Source organism: Carassius auratus, chromosome 24, assembly GCF_003368295.1.
Source record: "Carassius auratus strain Wakin chromosome 24, ASM336829v1, whole genome shotgun sequence".
Classification (NCBI taxonomy): domain Eukaryota; kingdom Metazoa; phylum Chordata; class Actinopteri; order Cypriniformes; family Cyprinidae; genus Carassius; species Carassius auratus.
Window position 1 is genome coordinate 19,519,111 of NC_039266.1, and position 23,322 is coordinate 19,542,432.

General features: G+C 35.8%; 1 protein-coding gene across 7 annotated transcripts in view; it reads right to left on the bottom strand.

The window, feature by feature from the left end:
* pde1ca (phosphodiesterase 1C, calmodulin-dependent a) overlaps positions 1-23,322 on the bottom strand; it is a 70,013-nt gene that overhangs the window by 23,777 nt on the left and 22,914 nt on the right. Inside the window, exons 1-2 of one of the 7 annotated variants that reach the window (XM_026201470.1) lie at positions 22,187-22,444; positions 19,334-19,360 (exon numbers count right to left, since the gene is read on the bottom strand). The exons of the other annotated variants lie outside the window; for them this stretch is intronic. Coding sequence (XP_026057255.1) covers positions 19,334-19,360; positions 22,187-22,317 — 158 coding nt within the window. The 5' untranslated portion in view covers positions 22,318-22,444. Of the gene's footprint in view, positions 1-19,333; positions 19,361-22,186; positions 22,445-23,322 lie in introns of those variants that run through there. 7 annotated transcript variants of the gene reach the window in all.

Sequence of the window (23,322 nt, forward strand, 5' to 3'; positions counted from 1 at the left end):
AATGGTGAAGCCTAAATGCAGCAACATGTTGCAATTTCCCTGAGCTGAATTCTACAGGGAAATTCACTTTTAATGTCCATCTGACAGTCAGTGGAAAAAAGGGAACAGCTTTTATTGATTGCTTGTGTGTGTGTGCTTTTCTTAATATTGCACGTGTTGTTGATGAGGATGGATTATGATGTCAGTATACCCTTTGCACCCAACAAAACATTTTCTACTGCATAATTTTCTATTATATACTATAATAGAACCGCAAATTCACACAGATTTTATTTTAATTAAATGTTAACATTATTATCAGGTTTTGGTCAATACTTTAGGCTTATATGCTAGTTGGTTGTATTAATACTAATAATACATTTATTATTATAATTATTATAATGTTTATTAATAATATTATTGCAAATGATAAATAATATATAAACAATGACATGTTCACATAAAATTTTAATAATAAATAATAATTAAATGTAAACATAATAATCAGGATTTGTGTAAATACTTGTACTTTGACCATACTTTTAACCCATTGATCTTTGTTGGTTATAATAATAATAATAATAATAATAATAATAATAATAAAACTACTACTACTACTACTACTACTAATAATAATAATAATAATTATTATTATTAATGATTACAATTATTATCAAACATTATACATATTATTTAAACAATGACATTTAAACAAATCATTTAAACAATGTTGGAACTTTCAAATTGGTATTGAAGAATGTAAAAAATAAAATAAAATAAAATAAAATGCAACGCAACAACAAAACAACCTGGCAGGCATTATCATAACCTACAGTTCAACAGAGCAACAGTTTAAAGTTAAGGTAGATCTCTTAAAACATTCTAGCTGCACGACTAACTCCACATTCGTTTTAATGTCACAGACATTTGAAGGAAACTCTATTGTCCCCTTGAGCGCTGAGGTTTGTCACCATGACAGTAGCACAAGAACGCACGTCGTTATGTACAACAGGACGCATGCAGAGCATTGGCCAAGCATTTGTGACTGCATTTGCATATTTACATAGAGTATGTGTGTCTGGCCAAAGGCGAGCTTTGTATGTAAATATCATTCTATTCAATGCTCATTCACGGTCATATTTTGTCTGACAGACATGCAGTTTGTTTTGTACGAACAGACCACCAGTGGCATCACACACTAGGCTTCCTGTTCATTAGCGGCTCCTAATGAGGATGTGTGCTGATGACTCATCATGAATGTTTGACTTTCGCAGAGCAGATAAACTCCAGCCTAAGGGGTTAAGACTGCAAACTTGTGAAGGAAGACGTCTAAGCTAGACTCTATGGCTATGTAAAAAAAAAAAAAAAAAAAAACGGTGAGCTTCTTACATAGACAGCATTTAAATATATAAAATGGCTAGATAGATAGATAGATAGATAGATAGATAGATAGATAGATAGAGATTGAGAGGTAGATACAGATATGCTTAATCTTATTAGTTTTTATATTGTATTTTATTCAACATGTATGCCTGCTACGTGTTTTAATGTCATATATTTCAGTATTGTGTTGTTCACTTGTGTTTAGAACAGAGGTTTTGTCACCATTGCCTTTTATGTCTGTGCCGAGGCTCCAGATCTCAAGGGCCTCACAACCAGATCACTCAATGGAGTATCAGATGCAGCACGAACAGGGAAACACTATTAAAACACAGACCTCTGGAGAGACGTGACAATGTGTGGACTTTCTTGTCTGCCTTTTTTCACCTCTTGAGATATTCCAAGGTCACTTTTAATCCTCCTTTTGATCTTGTCTCCCACCTTTTTATTCTTTATTTTAAAATATAACACACAAACACATACTGTATGCATTAACTTACACAAACCGCTTACCCGAAAATCAACACATGCCCTCTTTCGTTCCACCCTCCCCCACGCTCTGAGAGATTTCCATTTTTCTCTCTCTACTGAAGGTCAATGGGTGGTCTTTTTTAAGGTTAGTCATTGAAGATCTGAGCTATTATCACACTTTACTGACTTTGCGAAAATGCACAAAAGCTTCGGGACGTCTAAGGACACAGAATTTATTCAGGACGCCCGTGTCACGCTTGAGTTCCTGCATTGTTGCACTGGCAGACGTTTCCCTCACTAAGCAGAATCTCTGGATGGTTAGTTTGACAGTCTGGCCATCAGATTGAGGTTCTGTTCCAAATCCTCATGAGTTGCCTCAATGTCTACATACTTCTTACTTGAAATAAACATGCATAACTGACAGATTTGGAGTGTTCTTCATATAAAGTAACTCATACATTAGTGTTTTACATACTGTATAACACTTGAAGAGAAATCAGTTCACAATTGATTTCAATGAAGTTTGACGTTAGCATGTTGCAAACAGCAATACTGATTATGTGCTGCATTCAAGGAATACATTTTCATTGGTTTATGCATTCCCTGGCTTGGGAATTGAACCCATGACCTTGGCAAAGCTGTAATACCTTTTAAAACCTTTAATGAAGATTAACAGAGGACAGAGAAAGAAAGAAAAAGAAAAAGAAAGAAAGAAAAAGAAAGAAAGAAAAAGAAAGAAAGAAAGAAAGAAAGAAATGGAAAGAAATAAAGATAAAGATATTTGCTTGACAAAATGGACAAAAATATATAAATAATTAAAAAGAAAAGTTTCAAATAAAATAAAATAATAAATAAATAAATAAATAAATAAATAAATAAATAAAATAAGAAATAAGAAATAAAACAAAATGCATGGCCACAGAGACAAAAGATTTGCCTGACTAAATGTTGGGAAAATACATAAATAAAATAAAAATAAACAGAGGATTGATAGATAAGAAAAGAAAGAAAGAAAGAAATATGTTTAGCCAAATAGAGAAAAAATAAATAGAATAAAATAGATTTGCTTGACAAAATGGAGGAACATTTTTAAATATATTTGACAAAAGAGAAACAAACAAAACAAACAAACATTTTCTCATTATTACAAAATATGCAAAAAAAATAAAAAAATAAAAATAATAATCATTGAATTTAAATCGTTACTATAATCCTGTGAATTCTGTTTTGTCAGTCTTGCACAGAACAGCATGGCTGCGTGACATAGCAGGAAGTGTTAGGTTGTTGATGGGTTTGTAAGTCATGTTTGCTGTCGTGAGTTATTTCTCCTGGGTGTTTGTGCTGAGTGGACTGTTTACTGTGACCTTGACGGATCTGGTGAGCTCAAACTCTGTTATTATGAACGCAACGTTCCGGCATAGCGGAGGTTGCCACGGTGATTCACGATGCGTCAGTCGACTGGCACATGTAGCCTGAAACATATGTGGCGTCCACGGGGGGGCCCAAATGCCTTCCTTCCGCATAGTGGGGGACTGGACCACAAGGATATGCTGGTAATCAGGTCCTAAACAATCAGTGCTTAAATCTCCATCCGGATGTGGTTTCAGAAAGGAAGAGGGGTCAGCACCCCGATTTCCCATTAGTTCATTAATTCCGGCTCACAACCGGAGTCCCACAGGGATGAATACTCGACCAGGGACAAAGATACAAGAAACCACTTGGATTGAAAACAATGACATAATATTCTCCAGTGACATCTCCTAAACCTCCAAAGATCAAAGACAACAAAATAAACATACCATAAGCCTGACAATCTTTTAAACCAGATTGGTCTCAAAACACAATTAATTTTTGATGGGAAGAAAGAGAAACACTATTAGGAAATCAGATTCAAACTGTGTTTCTCGCATAATAAACATATTTCAATGTGTATTAAAAATGTAAATATATTCAGATGTTTCACTCAAAAAATCAAAAAGAAATCCCTACACGATTTTGAATATAGAAAACATTACCCTAATTTTGCATATTTTTATGACATTTAAGCACGTTCCACCACAAAAAAAAAATTAATTCCTGTAAAAAATCTAATATTTATTAGTTTACTTATTCTAATGAAAATCATATCTAAGAATAAAAAATCAATTCAACAAATACAACCCAACCATGATTTATGCATACAATTTTACTTAAAATTAATTACAATTTAAATAATAATATAAATAATTTTCTCGTCAGCAACAGGTTCAGTGTGTTAAGCCTTTCCAAAACCAAAGCACAGTGGTGGATGAAGCAGAAAAACCAATGTTAGGCCGATCTTCTCAAGCACATCGGGTTTAAACCTGTCTGTAAAGCACCACACTGTAAAAGCTCTATAAACCCTTTAATCAGGCTGGGGAGAGCAGGACTAAGTGCGCCGTAATCCCCTTTAACGGCTCTCTAATTGGATTTTGGCAAAATTACTCATGCACATACAGGACTGAAATGATGTCTGTGGCTCCAATAGCTTCACTAACTGAACTCTGACAAATGTGTAAACAAGGGACCAAAAAGAAAAAAAAGAAAACTGAAGGTACTGTTCCCGGATTAATCATTCAGGATTATAAACAACACATTCCTGGCACATCCACGATGATATCATGTTGAGCCATATAAGAAACACTAGTATTATCACAAAGGCTGCATATTAGATGTAATCATCCACATGTAACTTTACATATTATCTATTTTAAAACCTTTGACGGAGAGTTCAAAAAGTGTTAAATCATTCTGACAATTGAAAAAAGGTTGTCTATTGCATTTTCCTCAGTATTACAAATTACACTGACACCAAATCGCAAAATAAAAACTTTTTTCGCCCTGGAATATTAACATGCTCATATGTCATGGTCTACGATGGCTGCACTTTTTCTTTTGAATGCTTTATCATCCAACCAGGCAGGAATGAATTACAATAGAAATTGTAGAAAAGTAGAAGAAATCATTTCAGATTTCAATCAACCCAAAAATAAGGAGACTGTCATCATTTATACACCCTCACGTTGTTTCAAACTTGTACTTCTGATTTACTTTCTTCTCCATACAATGAAAGTCAAAGGGATATTCAGACCCCCAATGTTCTTCAAAATATCTTTTTTTTTTTCTCCTTAATAATTAGGTTCAGGTTTTTTTTTTGTTTGACTTAGCCAAAGTATGAGCAGTAATAATATCAATGCTTGCCTTAGCAAACACCACTAATTACTGTTACCATTATTAAAAGTCACTTCTGTGGTCAGGTCTGTAATGGATTGGTTTGTAACTCTAATCTGCACAAGGACAACTAGCAGTCACAGTCAGGCTCAAACCTCTAGAGAGAAATGTGTGGCTTACAGTGCATTGACTCAAAGCGTCGCAATACGGCAAATCACAGGACTGCCCTAATCTTCTCCAGTCACATGCAGAAACTATATCCACACACACACACACACACACACACTCACTATGCACACAATGGGCGATGCAATCATTAAAGAATTCACTTTATCAGATTCACTCCATCTGTCAGACATTATTTTCACTCTGTTTTTAAAACACTTTTTTTCTTATGAAGCACTAAAACAGATTAATGCATTAGGCAGGCGATGTGAATATATAAAGTAGGTGATAAAGAGACTGGAATGCTTTTGGTCTGCAATCTGTTCATTGGTTTGGAAATGGAAGTGGGATGTCAGCTCTGCATGTTAAATATACTTTATAGACTATAAACAACTAAAAAGAAGATGGATTAGAAAGATTGTCTAATTACTAAATCTACAAACGTGCGCAAAGAATTATGGGTATGTCAGTAAATGATCAACAGAGGTGATTTTGTGAGAAAATGAGATAAGAACCAGTGAAATATTTCTAATTGTTATCTTGCTGAAATGGGTTTTGCCTCAATTCTCTAAAACAATGAATGGTCAAGATTCACTAAATACCAAACCTGCAAATGTGTGCAAAGAATTATGGGTATGCCAGTAAATGATCAACAGAGGAGAAATTGTGAGAAAACGAGATAAGTAGAGATAAGAACCAGTGGAATACTTCTAATTGTTAACTTGCTGACATGGGTTTTGCCTCGATTAATCCAGAAAACATCCACATGGGAAGAGATTATTAGTGAACCAATGAGAGGATCAGAGAGGGAAAGTCCAGTGCCTTTCAGCACTACTACACACCACTTCATCTGTTCACATTTGTTTAATTACAATGATAAATTCAAATATTTTAGTGAAGTTACAAATGGAGATTTCAGTGATATTTCCAATACTGCATGCTCCAGTCATAAACAGTAAGGCTGTGTAAAATGTGTAAAACAGATGGTTTATGAGTCAGTCCTTCTACTGAATCATTCTAAACAAACAAACACAAACTCTGAACTAGAAACCTATATCTGTAATACATCATGGATATCGACTTGTTAATATTTTTTAGAATATATAAAATTAGAAGTTTTACAGCATGATATGAGCACTGTTCCTTAAATATACCCAAATGAATCAGAAGAATTCAAATCAAAATTTAACCAAACTGATGGTAAATCAAAATATTAAATCAAATCAAGGGCTTGCGAATCAGAATCTATTTGAATCTGAAAATGCACCCAAATGAATTAAACAAATATTAAATCGAATCAAGAGAAAAAAACGAATCAAATCAAGTATTCAATTAAAGCAATTATTTAATGAATCAAATAAAATAAAATCTGTAAATGTACTCAAATTAATCAGATCAGAATCAATCTAATATCAAGTGAAATCAAATAATCAAAACCAAATCAAATCATATTGAATTTAATCAAAATAATAATTCAAACTTAATCTAAAAATTTACTCAATCTAAACAAAACTAAACTAATACTGAATCAAGTCAAAATCAAATCAAGGGCCTATGAATCAAAATCGAATCTGGAAATGTGTATTTTTTATTATTTTTTTATTTTACATTATATATTGTAAAATGAATAAAGATTTATTGTATATATGTATTTGTTTTACATACAATAATACATATATTGTTATTATTTATTAATTATAAAACAGTTATTTATTTTTACTTTTTTAATGTATTATTTAGCTACATTTTAGAACATAAAATAAACAGTTATACATATGTCTTTTAATTTGTCCATTTAATACTCAGCTATAATGAATGGGGATGCTAACAGTTCTCCAGCTGTGGACCTCCTTGGCCTGCTAATGGGCCATATTTAAGTCAACTTTTTGCGGCTTAATAGTTACAGATACTATTCCATATCGCGATTTGATTTAAAGGTACAATTTGTAAGATATTTGCAGTAAAATATCAAAAAACCACTAGGCTAGTGTTAAATATTTTGTCCAGTTGACTACTAACAATCTCTCTAATATTTTTTTTAAAGTACTTCTAAATTATGAGAAAATTCCCATTCTAAACAGGGACATGGGGAAGTGCAGTCACCTGTCAATGAAGTTAGTTACCTTTTGTTACCGCCTTTACTGACATAGAAATCACACGACAACAGTGTCTTGGACAAATGCGGAAGTAGTGTCTAGCGTCCAGCAAACCACTTGCTTGCTTCAAGAAGTTCCTTATTTATTTCTTCTTGCACATTTTATGGTGGACTGTGTTACTTATTAATGGAACATAATCACCGTTTACCGTTTGCCGCTGGTTCTGTCAACAAGGACAGCTCCCACAATCGTTAGCGTATGGGCCAACCAAATGACCCAAGAAGAGTTTGGGACAAGAGGAGAAAAAGAGCGAGGATACATATAAGTGTTCCATTTTCTAGATGGAGAGAGCTTCACAACAAACGTCAACTAGAAAGAGATGCCGATCTCGCTTGTGTTTTACTCGACAGGTGAGTTGCTATACAGAAAACGTATACTTTTATAACGATCAACAAGATTAGTATTATGGGGCATACACGGCAAACGCGGGGCATCGCGTCTCTAGACCCGCGCGAGGACGCGTCTGATCCATAGTCTGATAGCGTCTTTGCATTGACTTTGTATGTTACATTAATCTACTCGTGCAAATCGTTGAACTCGCGTTTGCTATGTTTTTAGTTGTAAACCCTTTCATTACTCGGGTCTAATTCAATATAATAAAAATATGTCATCAAACACAAAATTAAAAAAACTTTACCTCATCCTCATTAAGTCCATGATTTATCTTTCCGTTTGATTGCGGTTGGGTAGAAGACAACAAATCCCATCATTCCACACTCTTTCTTAGCGTCTTCAAACCACACGATTGTTATTGTTTAGGTAGTGCGCCCTCTAGCAGCAGGTCCTACAACCTGTACCTTTAAGTGTCATTACCTACTTTTGATTAATTCAATCAAAATTTGACAAATTCCGTGACATTCCGTGTTAAACTGTGAATTCCATTTTTATGACTGGACTCCGCGATTCCGTCAGCGTTTTCCGCATCAAGGAAATCATAGGGCCCTATATTAGCATGTGTCATAGTGTATGAATAAGGAACTTTCAAAATCCTTTGAGTTATCCTTTATTACATTTATGCGAGTGATGAAATCTGCAAACAGCTGTGGGTGAAAAACAGTGGGATGGAAAGAGATTTTGGGGCTGGCACAAAAAGAGGCAACTTGGGCTGATTTGAAGTGACCATCTGTGGCATGGTGAAAATCATGTTCTTCACGAAATAGCATTTATCCATGCTGCCACAGGCGTTCACAATGCGCTGGCAGCTTTGCAATAAAGGGCAGCTTGTTTATTGAGCGGGACACAATATCTCACAAATGTTACTGTGGTATGAAGGTCAGTCAAAGCTTCAGGTTACAGGTCACATGCTTACTTTAACTGCCTTCCTAAACTAAACAGACACAGGGCAGATGGAAAAAAAGATAGATGGATGGGAAGAGAGAGAGAGAGGAATTCATTAAATATTCAACTCCTATTTTGTTCAGCAACACTTCAGTGGAGACGTAAGATTGATAATTGGTGAAGATCCAACCGACACTGAACTGTCACTCAGCCCTTACAATCCCATTTATCCTGAACCCCCCTCACATTTCACTCTCTGGTGACGACATGAAGGTCACTGATACACAAAAGTACACATACACACTTCACTGCACATTCTACAGGGAATTTAGATTATTTAGCTGATTTGATTAATTGCACATAACTAACTACTCAGGGTCTCTTAGACAGCTTTGAAATACGACCTGGGTTTGACTGTACAGTGTGTTATATATAGCCGTAGAACAGAACAAAACAGGGTTCCATACAACTATGGATCCATAACCTTGCTGTATGACCTGATCACCCACACCCAGCCCCCACAAACCTAGCAAAACTGGTGGTTATCACAGAAAACGCTTCTGTCTACATGCTAAACCAATTTACTCAATGCAATTCATTAAAATTCATCTTGTTTGCTCTCATTCACGATTAATGACCGCAGGTAATCTGAGGTTGAAGATTTGAAGCACTAGAGGAGATAAAACACAGCTTTAATGATTTTTCCACATCTGAGAGTAAACCAGAGCATCAGACAATTGCAAGGAGAGAAATCAAAAGAAATTACATTTCTTTGCAACGAATGAGAACGAAAGAGCTGAAAAAAACACTATAGCATTCAAAAGTCAGGTCAAAAAAATTTTCCTTGAAAGAAATCGATCATTTTATTTATACAGAAATATCTTATATTTTTATACAGAAAAGATGCATTAGATTGATAAAATGTATAATGTTACGAAAGATTTATATTTCAAATAATTGCTTTTTGTTTGAATTTTCTATATTTAATAAAAAATACTGGAAAAAAAACGTATCATAATTTCTACAAAATACTAATAGCACAACTTGTTTTTAACATTGATAATAATAATGACAGGAATAATTAAATTTTAAAATATATTTAAATAGAAATCAGTTATTTTAAATTTTTATGTAATTCTAATAAATAAATGCACTTCATTTCTGACACAATTTGTCAGTTAATCAAAATACAATAAAAATCATAAAAATCATGCATTAAATTGATGCTTTTATCCAGTGTGTCCAAGCATTTTATCAGTAAAAATAATAACAATAATAAAAACACCATACATTATAATTTTTATAATTATTAATATTTATGTAATATTATGATAATGAAAAATATATTGTCCATATACATTTTCTTATTTTAATTTCATTAAAATTTGTAATAATAACAATAATAGTCCACTGTCAGATTTGACTGGTGATTTGACATACTATTAATATAAGAGTATTATGCCAACACTGATTTTATTTCTATCCCTTTTGATTTATCGATATGGGGATGCAGCAACTGCCAAAATTGCCACAAAGTGGACTGACTTGCCTTTAAGGACTCTGGCTCCATGTCTACAGTCACTCAGTTCCTGCTCGGAGCACAAGTCCTGGCACTGCTGGACTGCGATGAGCTCTTGGCAGAAGTTCCAGAGAATGTGTCCAGTCTGGGAGGAAGAGCCCTGTTCCTCTGTAACCGTGGAGACAGAAGCAGCGGTGGATCATGGGCAGTGTAACCAATGATGCTAACAGTGGGTGAAAAGTTTAATGGCCATAACAACACACCATTTACTGCCCGTCATCACTAATTAAGACCAGAGAGGCTGGTGTGGAATTGGCCAGGATGGGGAAACTCTAAATACAGCCGCTGTTGTCTGTTGAGCAGCTGGGCAGACAGAAACAGTTGACTCTGTTGTGTCTGTTCTGTCCAGGTCACTAATTGTCTCAGTGGCTGGTGCTCTGGTGCGAAGGCAACGAGAGGTTGAAGGCCAAAGTGTTGACACAGCATTTGCCAGGTCCATCTGGAGTCTTTCAGAAAGGTCCAGACCTCCAGAATGGCTCACGGGGGACAGAATCAATGCCCGGTCTGATCTGATTCAGTCACATGACAGGATAAGACATAATATATAACAGAAATCCAGAAGTGCACAACTGACCCTTTGTTAAGATCCCCCCACTTTGTTTAATATACTTAGAGAAGCTTTACAACAAATTTCACAAGAAAGAAAAAAAAACACCTTATTTGAAACCAATTATGGACAGAACAGTTTCTAATGTTTCCACAATTTTAGACTTACACTAGAAAGAGCAAAAGCTAGTCTGTATGATGGACAGTTGTCAAGGTTGTCAGACTTTTTTTAAACAGGGCTTGGGAAAGTGACTCAGCGCAACAATATAAACCGACAAAACGGTTCCTAATGCTTCCACAATGTTTGAAACATTTAAACAAATAGGACTGTCCCGAATTTATTTCAGAAAAAAACGGTAGAAGTTGGTCTGGCAACATGATGGATGGCAACAGACGGTAAAAGGGATAGTTTACCAAAAAATTTAATTACCCTATCATCTACTCATCCTTAAGCCATCCTTTTCTTCTTTCAGATGAATACAATCTGACTTATATTAAAAATGTCCTGGCTCTTTCAAGTTTTATATTGGCAGTGAATGGAAATTGTGTTTCTGAAGCAAAATAAAGTGCATCATAAATCATGAGAGTATATCATGGGGTAATTTAAATTTTTGGATGACCTATCCCTTTAAGGAAGGGCTGGTCTGTAACATTTTAAAGGCGGGGCTTAGGAAAGGCTAATATATTAATGTTAACTGCTAAAACGGTTCCTAATGTTTCTACAGTGTCTGCAACATAGGGCTTCAAAAGACTTACATCAGAAAAAGAGTAAAAGATGGTCTGATAATATGGTAACAGTTTCTAAGGAAGGAACGGTCAGTAACATTTTAAGACTTAGCAAAGGCTCAATTAAAGGCAGCACAGATCCTCGCTTAACTCCTCCCCTGTTATAAAAGATGATAAATGTCTGGGTTTAAGGTCAAGAGCTTTGTATAGCTGCAATTATGATTTTGATAGGCCATTATGCCACTGATTGGACATTTTCTATGCTGTAAACTCAGTTTCACAGTATGCCACTTTGCCAGCTATTCCCACGTAAACAGACATCTTACTTTATTTCACACTGAGGCCATCAGGGCTCAATTGTAGATTTCTGAATATTAAAATGAGTCTCAGCACTGAATGCAAATTCACTGATAGTACCTTAATAACAGAATCAATCGTTGTCTATTTCTCCATCAACCCATTTCTCACTTTAGCCCGATGGCAGTACCCAGTTTCGATTTAAAGCAGTTGTATTGTCTGATTTCCAAGAGCCAAGTCAAACCTGGCACTGATCATCTGAAACATTCCCAAGGCTGGCAGAACACAACGAATGGTTTAAATTATGCTGAAATGAGTTTCAGTAAAAACATAAACCCTTCCATCCCTTCTCTTTCCCAAAATGAAGTTGAAAGCGGCGGCCACGAACGAGTTCATCCTAACAGACAGTCAATACAAATCAGCAGGATCCCAAGGCAAAATGGAGAGCCTGGTAAAATTATGATAAACTAGAAAAGCAGGTACAGCAGCACTCTGCTAACCTTCACAAGCAACTACAGCCTATTTAGTCAGCAAGATGATATTTTTCTTTGCAGATTAAGTGGTACGGAAAACACAAAAACACGGGATGAAAATTGTCGGATGGTGGAAGGGGGAGATTTATTCACTAATGCCCACACAACATGACATTTCACCACAGCTTAACAGGTTGAAAGCATCTGCATGCCGGATAAACATCCCTCTGTATCGCCTGATTATTAATAAATATTACTTTCCTCAGGGTGGGGAATGAGTGACAGGGAGCGAAGAATCATTATTTAAATTAGATTTTTACTCTTTCTGTATAAATGGCTTTGCCACACTGCAGAAAAATCAAACAAATTTAAATTTTTGAGTTAAAACATCAATTTGCTTAAATGCAACACAGCAAAATTTGATTTACTTATTTAATCAAAAAAAAAATGCTGTAAAATAAAACATTCATTTTGTTAATCTAAAACAAATGTTTTGTTGGATGTTTAGAAATATTTACTGCAAAGGAATTTGCAAAATCCAAATCTATTTTTTTTTCTATCCACCTTAAACAAATCTATGTCTTAACACTGTAAATATAAATATCGCAAATTTCCTCAATAAGCCACATGATAATCTCAGGAATAACGTTTGTGGTTTTATAACCCCGACATAGATTGACTCCTTCAGGAAGCACCACTAATAAAAATGTTTGCTCATCTAAGGGATTACATATAAAACAGAAAGGATTGAGAATATACCTCATACCTGCGTATTCATAGTCTGCAGCTGCAAAGCCTAACAAATCCACAGTGTTTTGCGTCTCATCATCCGGCACACAGAATATCAGCTTTAGAGAAAAGCTCTCCTAACATCAGAGTTAAAAACCTCAGATCTCCTCATGCCTGAGTGGCATTTCCAACTAAAGGTCTCTGCCAGAGACTGATAATAAAGATGCCGTTCTCCCGTGACAGATAGACAGATATTCTCAAGGCCTGCAAAAAATGTAAGTAAAATGGTTCTAAAATAGAGTGCGATGAGTCCCTGGCCTCATAATTCCCCATAGAGGAAATGAGTCATTATTTTTGCAGTTCTGTTCGGTGACACTAAAAAGGACACATTTCAACTAAATATGAAATAAATATAATTCTGGAGAGAATATGCATATGCAATATGCAAGCTGATTGTAAATAATGGTTTGAACATCGGCCTCATTCTGCTCCCACGACCCAAGCCCTGGAGGGGCCCCATCGTGCACGATAGGTCATCTGCGGCCAAAGTCATCACAGCTGTGCTGATTTTGTGCAGCTGAAGAGCTGTGTGAGCTTAGGCCAAAGCCAGATCTGCTCCAGGAGAAAAGAGTGTTTATCCCTCAACAGTATTTTTGCAGTTGGAGACTCAGTCATTTAATCAGTATGCCTTACAGATATCTGCATGGGAATGAAGAGTGAGGTCAGAGGTCACCGGTACTGTATATCCCTCATGCGATAGCAATGACCAGGAGCAGTGTATTAAAGAGTGTGCGAATGTTGCGGAGAGGCTTCTGGGTTTTAGCTTGCCTGGGGTGCAAACTGCTGATTTTCTTTGTGCCATTATTTCCAACCCATCTATAAATCAGATTAATAAACACAACTGAAGTTCCAAGGTCACGACTTTCCATCACAGTTATACCGTCTCCATCCACGCAAGCTATTTTTCTGCAAGTCATCCAAACTAGCTCTAGCAGAAACCAAGAAGAAGACCGACATTACTAAGTCATGGCAAGATTAATGCTGTTTGTAGCACATTACATTCTGAATTGTACAATACAAAAAACTTTTTCTGTGACCATTTATACAGCCCATCTTGTTGGCATTTGGCTATTTAAACTAACATTGGCTGAGCCAGATAAAGTTACAAAAGAAACCAAGCTGGAGGATGGAAACATAGCGTGGAGAGTAAAGTCATATCTACTGTTGGTCTGCACAATTGAGTGGGCAAATTCTATTCATTTTGATAGGAATCTGTGCGATTGGGAGTTTTTTTTGCGTGAGGGTGAAAAAGTTTCCCAAACAGATTATGCTTGTGTTGAAGTTGGTCACAAATTCGCTGTGATTAGCAACAAAAAACCGTGTGGCCTGAAAGTTACTTTTACGAGCAGCCCTTCATAAATCGCAAAAAAATGATAAAATGGAAATGAATGATTTGTGCCCTCAGAAACTTGCCTAAGTTGTGCGAACTTAACGCAAACTCACGCAATTAGCAACAGAAACTGGTTGGTTTGACAGTGACTTGTGAGCAGGGCACCATACATTGACGGACAATGGAAACTGACAATGGAAAATGGACCAATTCCACCTGCAATATTTTGCCTGAATTTCAAAAATGTGACCTCACTTTAAGGCCAGTGGATTTGATGTGACAATTCAATAGTAATAATATAGCGTATAATAGGAATTTAATTGAAATTGGATGTAGTGTGCACTGATCAGATGGGCTGAGCATTTCAGTATGTTAATCAATAAATTTGCAACCTATTTTACTTGAAAATAAAGTAAATGGGACCTCATTTTATATATCAGGAATTGACTGGATCAGGAAAATAATGACAGCTTATATTTTGGTACTAATAAAAAAACGATATAATAATAATATACTTATGGGCTCAACCAATTGCAGGAGTTTAGGGGACGGGACTATCTGTTTGCCTGACCAATTAGAGACAGGGAAGTGCTTAGGAAACCTGTTAAAAATACGTAAATAAAATGCAATAGTTAACACAAGTGGTGCAAAAATTACACACTTAGCTTTAAATTATGTTTGGAAATGCTTTTAATTCATTCCTTAAAAAAAAAAAAGATCTTTCCCGATACTTGTATATCATCTTGCAGATCATAATTCAAGCCGTCTGAGCCTCCAAATTACCTATTTTTATTGTCGGCAGGGCGGTTTGTTATGATGTGCATGGAATTCATCACAAATGAATGCTAGTCAGCACCTGTATCCCATTATTGTGTGGGAGCAGCAGGGAATGAGGGGTCGTCGTGTGGCCGGAAGAGATTGCTCCCTGCTCTGGGAGATAAACCCAGACTCATTTCTGCTCTCCATCTCACTGCCGGCAAATTGAAGGACAGATCAGAGCGAAGCATACGTGCAATCGGCACTGCACTCTTCAACAGAGCAGCATATTTAATCCCCGCAAACCCCTGTGGGCACGGGACTCTTCAGGAGAATGGAATAATACGATCAGGAAAGCTCACTCGAGGTCTATGCGGGAAGTGCGTAAAGATAGACTAAAGGATGACAATGGCATCCATTTTGTCTCCCTGTTTTGTATTCAATTGACAAAACACACCAGCGACGGCTGCTCCCCGGGGAGGGCATTGGTGTTGTAAGGTGAAATCGCTTGTTAAATATGTCACTTTTTGACTGGAGTAATTATCTTGTTAATTATCAGGTGAGGGGGCTGTGATTCAATGGCTGTGAAGCGATCAATTAACAAGCTGAAATCAGTCAGCAGAGGCATGACGAGACAACACCCCGAGAGCCGAATGTGCAAGAAACTCACAAATGCCAAAACGCAGCTCTGGATCACTGACGACTCAATCGTTTGAGATGTTTTTGTGTAAAAAGTCGAACCACTCCAATGCGAAAGAGAATTTTCATCTGTCGGTGGTTTCTAAATATTTATCTCTGCTTCATTCCAACTTGGAAAAGCTAATCGGCTTCACATGTAGTCTATCAGAATGACACGACGCTGTGAGGAGAAGAAAGTCGAACGCAGACAGACTGTTGGGTTCAGACCACATCAAAGCTAGTTTCCACACCACAAGAAGTCAAAAAGAAAAGAGAACCTCACGATAACATGTAAACAAACCCCATCTGCGCAGGGCTCTGGTGAGTTTGAATGCCCCAGTGTTCATTATGCCATGTGTGAGAAACAGATTGAAGTGCCATCGGGCTGCAGGAGCCTGTAATAGCTGTGCTGCCTCTGACTGGGAAGCCAGTCTTAATTAGATCATCAGAAAAGGCCACAATGATGGCCGTTATACACTCCCTGGATTCAGTGGCTCGGGTATCAGTTTGGATCAAAATGCAAACACTGGACTAAATGCCAGTGGCAGTACAAATGTATTGCCAAACATTTGCCCCTATAAATACCTTCTTGAGTCAAAGAAGATTAAAAATCACTTTCGTCCTGGCCAAGACTGGCAGCTAATAATAATTATAACAATTAATTGGCACATTGGACTAATCAAGATGGTCTTCATCAACAGCTTGTCTTTTGATAGGAACATCTTAGAAATGTTGAAATCTATCATATCACATGTGCCCATCACATTTAGTTACGAGCTGTATTGGCATGCCAAATAATCCCCTAACCAACTCAAACCACAATGTGTGAGTCACTGAGAGTGTGTTGAAGACCATTTGGCAAATGGTAAAAAATAAAATAAAAATAAAAACACAAAACCTGTGCGTGACCCAACTGAATTTGACCTAGACTGTGGTTTCTCTTGGAGCTATAAAATACATCACACATGCTTACATACAACAACATGACACACTTTATTCAACTTTTGTTGCCCTCAATACAATAACAATTCCAAAGTGAGGTTGCCAAACAATGCTGGTTTGGTATATAGTCAATGAAAGATATTTTTTGCATACATTTATTGGACATAATTAACATTTTGCTACCATTTATCCAAACTTCAAGCTGCTACAACACCTTATTATTTGTATTTTTTTGTAAATAGTCATTGGTTCTTGGGTCTTAAGGTCATAGCACAAAGAGTCTGAAATTCTCAACAGATATTTTTGCATGTTAAAAAATAAGTACAAACTTATGTTGTGTCAATCATGTTTACACACTGCCTCCATCATTAAAAAGTTCGGATTGGGTTCAATTTTCTGAATTTTCGCATCCGTAACAAGCATGTTGATAGGAAAGGATGACCAATACAAGAAGAAAGAAAAAAAATGCATACAAATTTTCAGACTTAGTGTGCAATGACCTTTAAACTCAAGATTTTGATGTACAAAATAATTTGATGGTGTTATAAGGTCATTTTTGGATCTCAGCAATACATCCATTTTTGTTGCGTGAAAAAGACTTGGAATTCCTTTTGAGTTCTTCAGAAAATAATAATAAAAAAAAAAACCTGGAAAAACCTGTTCCTTCACTGCACAGCGGTGTGGATGAGAGATTTATTTGAACACGCAAGAATCTCTCACGACTTAATCATCAAGAGACATAAATCCTGTGAAGGAATGAAGTCATGGTGATAATTACTTCAAATTAAACAGCTGCCACAAACAGCCCCACCAGCGCTGTATTTCGCCTGAGAAAACGTCACTCTTCCCTATTCTATATACACATAAGATAAAAATGAGGACAATGCTGATTTAAGCTGATTCTTATCAAACATTCTCACTAAGTCTTCTGAGCACAAAAAATAGCTATGCATAGCCAAACTTTTGACTATAATGTGTAGCTTACACTGGAGAGTTTGAAAACCAACGGTTGCCCACTAATATAGAAAGAGATTGTTGACACGTAAAGTGACCAAACTGATTTTGTTTTGTCTTTGTGTGCCATTTAGGAGTTCATCAGAAATAAAATATAGGATGTGCTGTCTAAGCTTGAGACTGGGCCCAAAATAAATTCCCGAACTGGGTTTGGTGAAACAAAAACCATTATCAAGACAGATAAAAATGTCAGTGATCTATATGATCTGATGTCTGAACAGCCCGTGACCTTTCACCTTGATGGGCTCTTAAAGCATACTGTATCTCCCTCAAGCCCAATTCAAAAACACACAAACACACACACACTTCCCTCCAGCTCTGCACACAGTCATTGACATCTCCAACACTGCCCTGGCATACCATCAAAGCCTGACAAACACAGACATTGTCATGCACACACACACACACACACACACACACACACACACACGAAACAGTGAGAAGGGAAGGACAGGCATCAGCTGCTGGCTGTTTATGTCTCTCTCTCTCTGTGTGTGTGTGTGTGTGTGTGTGTGTGTGTGAACACACTCTCAAGATCCTAGTCATTACTGACCGGTTAATGCTTTTTTTGTTTAGTCTCTGGTTGATGTCAGAGGACGTCTGTAGCTGTTCTATTTGGGTTTTGTTTGAGTGTGTCTTTCAAATACCTTCAAATACTGTATAAACAGCTAGACTGATATACTGGATCTGAGACATATAGAGATAAAAAAAAATATCACAATCATATTCTTCTATTCACCCTTACAGAAAAGTACCACGGTATAGTGAAAGTATCAAATGCTAATGAAACGGTAATTTGAAACAAACTATGGAACTGGATGATTAAAATATATGAACTGCAGTATTTATATGTGATACTTCAATGCATATGTTGATACTAAATGTCCATTAAAATGCATCACAGTTTTCGCAAAAATATTAAACGGAACACATTTTTTAAAAGAAATGTCTGAGCAGCAAATCAGCATATTAGAATGATTTCTGAAGGAAACTGGAATAATGCTATTGAAAATTCAATTTTGTATTAAAGGAATAAATTACATTCCAAACTATATTCAAATAGAAAACTGTTATTTTAAATGATTGTAATATTTGACAATTTTGTGTTCTTGATCAAATAAATGCAGCCTTGGTGAGAAGACTAATTTAAAAAAACTAAATTGTAGTCATTCAGTACCATATATAAAATGTACTATGTGTATTATTATTATCTAAAACCTTCACTTCACCATCATGGTATCAAAGCACAGTTTTGTAAGTGTTCTCATATGCTAATGCAGTGCTCCATTCACTTGTGATAATGAAAGAAAACTGCTGTTTATTTCCTACTGACAACCAGTAATTAAACACAATGTCACAACCCTCTTCTGCTTTCAGACTCTGTTTTTAGCACAAACCAAACCACACCAGAAAACTGTGACCATACCTACATACAATAGATATGGTTTCTGATTACAACCGATTTCCAGCAGAAATAAAAAACTCAGTTTATGCAAATTGTTTGCAAACAGTTTTATTTGCTCATTTTCCCAGCTCATTTTTCATGTTGAGAAGATGATATCTGTTGTCTGAGTGAATATCTTACCTCTGTGACGTCTTCTTATATTTTCGCCTGAAACAAAAAAAATATGGATATAATGGATAAATGCATCTGGCATAGGCCACTGGGGCTAGTTGTCACATATATTTCAACAACAAGTTTTTGAATCAAAAGTCCAAATACTCAAACATGAATTCTACCTTAAAATAGAATTCATTTTTTTTTGTGCATTTTATGCATTTATATTCAGGCATATATATATATATATATATATATATATATATATATATATATATATATATATATATATATATATATATATATATATATATATATATATATATATATATATATATATATATGCTGTTATTTTATTATAACTGATTCATTTAACTTTTTTCATGTTTTTGTGTTACATTCATTTCATTAATTGTTTTGAGTGTCATAACTGTCTCACTTTTTGAATCTGAATGTAAAAAATATATTGATTAACATTTTAAATACAACTTTTAATTGCTTGCATTTCACATTTTAAGAACGTAAACAGCAATCTTCAGCGTCAATTTCATTTCCATTTTGAAATTTTGTCCAACTTTCTATAAAATATCAAGTGAACTAACTTTTTTCATTAACATTTTTTTTTTTTGCCATACCTTTAATCAATGTGTTTATATATGGTTTTATTTTTTGTAATAAACGTACCCTGAAAAATATTAACTGGATTGAAAAGTATGACCACTAGCCATTTGATATACAGGCAATAATAGTTAACAATCTTTAAAAAAAAAAAGTCAAATATAGCAGCTATATAAAGTTAAAATAATTGATTCAAATGCTCGAATCAAGGAACACATGAACATTTGTGCAAAAAAGGAAAACAATGACCCTCTTATGATGGACATCTGAACATTTGGTCATCTAAATCCAGTTAGTGCATGAATGCTCGCTCTGTTTCGCACGTAGAGAGGAAATGCCTCTTCTTTTAAATCAGCGTTCAGTAAAACATCTCAACTGCAGCTGCTGTCAAGCCATATGAAGACAGACGTTCTGATTGGTCAAGTTTGATATTGATGACATCACCTTCAGAAGAGCCTAGAGCGACTAACACACAGTCGCTGCTATTTACATGATCAGCGACCTTTAACCTTAACTTCCTGTCGACTTCATCATCAAAACGTCTTCCTCTCTTTCTATCTACCACGAAGAAAACGCCTGCCTTTATTGCAGCCTTAAACTTTCATATATGTGCGTTTTTCTCTGTGTCCAGTGGTGTCTACACGCATCTCATTTCACTTGGAGCTGCCAAGTGTATGATTAAATTCTTAAGAAGCTCAATAAAATGGGCCTTAAAGGGAAATAAAGCTGGAAACAGGATGACTTCGGTTCAATCTCGACCTGACTGGTGGCGTTATGACAATGTTGATGGCCCTTGTTTCAGGACAAATAACAGCTGTCTGAATTCTCCACCTGGGTTCAGGGACCCCAGGCTGACGGCGACTCCTCCATCACGGACAATGCAGCTGTCATAAATCTAAAACCAAACCTGGAAGATATTTTGCCATTTATAACAGGGATTAGCATTCAGCGGCCTAATGTGGGATGACACAGCGCAGGATTAGATCAATCCCTGCAACGGCAAACTATAAAATCCCCTTGTGATAACATACACGGTCATTACTGTCCACATAAATTCAGAAGAAGCCATTCCTTTCATTAACTGGCAATAAATGAGACGGTGATAGGAAATAAGTTACACATGCAACTAATAAAGTCATCCACAGGCATGATTTTCTGCAACATTATACTCATGAACTTTGCCTCTGCACCACAGGACAAGAATTAATTTTAATAAAACTCTTGTGTCTTCAAAGAAAAAAAGTCATGCAATTTTCAGATTTTTCAGTTGAGTCTATTTTGGTGCATTTATTTTCTTGATCTAGCTTCAGTGACGAGTTCAAACATTACATTTCCCTTTTGTAATTTCTTCCGCAAATACTTGCACTTTGCAAATATTTTGTTTTAATATGCTGGATCCGTTGGCAGCCTGGTTTTCAAACAAATGCATTCTAAATAGCGATCAACTGGAAACACTTTTGAAGGAAGATGAGGCTGCTTTTGCGTCTGGGAACCGAGCCACACATGAAGAGGATGTTTGTACTGAAAGTGACCCGTTAACCCTGACCCGCATCTCACTTTCACAAATATGTCAGCAACACATTAGAAAGCCATCAACTGCAAATCTCCCCCTCCCAAAAAAACATGAAATGTACTTTATAAGTAAGTTTAACTCTACGCCATTTCTATGCATTTTATTATTTTACTCTTTGCACTGTATGATTACTTAATTCATAATTTTTTGGTTTAATTTGATTTTTTAATTAAATAATCATATTTACAACTTAATTTAAAGCTTTTTGTAATGTAAGATCTTTGCTCTTTGCTACTTTTATCACGACTCATTTTATCATGATTAATTCTTGTTAAAATGATACTTTTATACTTTATATTGCTATGAAATATTATCATTATATTTTGTAAAATGTAATAAATTATTATATCATTATAGTTTTACTTAATTAAATGTATTGAATGTGTGAAAATAAATAAGTTAAATTTTTTTACAAATTTTTCTCACAATAACAATTTTGATTAATTCTTAATTTATTAGCAATTTCTATTAATGACATTGATCATATTTAATATTCAAATCCTTTCCTCTTTGTAATGTATCATATTAATTTCAGGTAATTTTTTTATATTTTGTGATGTTTCAAAATGTGATTTTCTTGTACTTTTATACTTGATATTCTTATAAAATATTACTAATAATATTGCGTTATTTCGATTTTTATGGTGCTCTCTCATGCACATAGACAGAAAGTATAAAACTCTACTCACAGTCCTCGCAGTCTGAGCCAGATCTTCTCAATCTGATCCGCTTGTAGGTACTTCAGAGAGTTGTTCTCGAAATCCTCAATCTCTTTGGTGGGCGACTCCATGTCAAAAAAGTCGACCAGGCAAAACGACATGAACGAGTTTGTATCTGGACAGGACGGACACAGAGGCAGTTTGTAGAGCAATCGGCAGCAGCAGCAGCAACAGCAGCAGACGCCGAGTCTGTCACAGAGACAGCTGTAGCACTTCCCTCATCCTGTTCCCCTCTCTCTCTCTCTCTCTCTCTCTCTCTCTCTCTCTCTCTCTCTCTTTCTCTCGCTCGCTCACTCACTCTCCGTGGTTGTGGGCTTGTGTCACCAGCTCTGGTCAGGTGTACAGAGAGGAGCGCGTATGGCAGCACTGCAGGGGGCCGCATTCTCACCCTCTCCCTCATAATTACAAGGCAGTGGAGAGGAAGAGGAGGAGGAAGAGGAGAAGAGGGGATTAAACAACTGCTGTTGATCTCTGTATCAGAGTCTTGGCTCCATTCAGCCACACAAACAGAGAATAAAATGCAATTGGAAGCATGGACTGATGCACTGTCTGGGATGAGTTGAGAGACATAAAAGGCAGGAAAAAGAGAAAAAAATACAAGGGGAAAAAAAAGAGAGGCGGACTTGGAAAAAAGGATGTGTCTGAAGTGTAAATAAAGTGTCTGAGAGAAAGAGATAGAGAGGCTTTGACTTAGTATGTAAACAGGAGGAGAAAGGTAGTATAGTGGTACTACAATTAAACTATTTGTTTCCGAATATACAGTTATACATAAGATTTTAATATTTTATTACCTTAAATAGGTATATAATGCATTACAACACACTATTAATGCTAAATGTCATTGGTTACATTGTGTAATGGTGTGTTGTAAATGCAATGTATTACAGGTTTTGAAGGTCGATGTGAAATCAACACATAATAGATGTTCCTGTCTTACTGTAAACGGGGCAACAGTGAACGTTTTCCAAAAAATGTTTGTTTGTATCTCAAAGCAATTTCCGTCTCAGCTGTTGGATGTCGCCAAGTCCTATTTTTCAACCTCCTCTCCAACCACCTGGATCAAAAATGATGACTTTTCACCATCCAGTCAATTTCCGATGGATAAA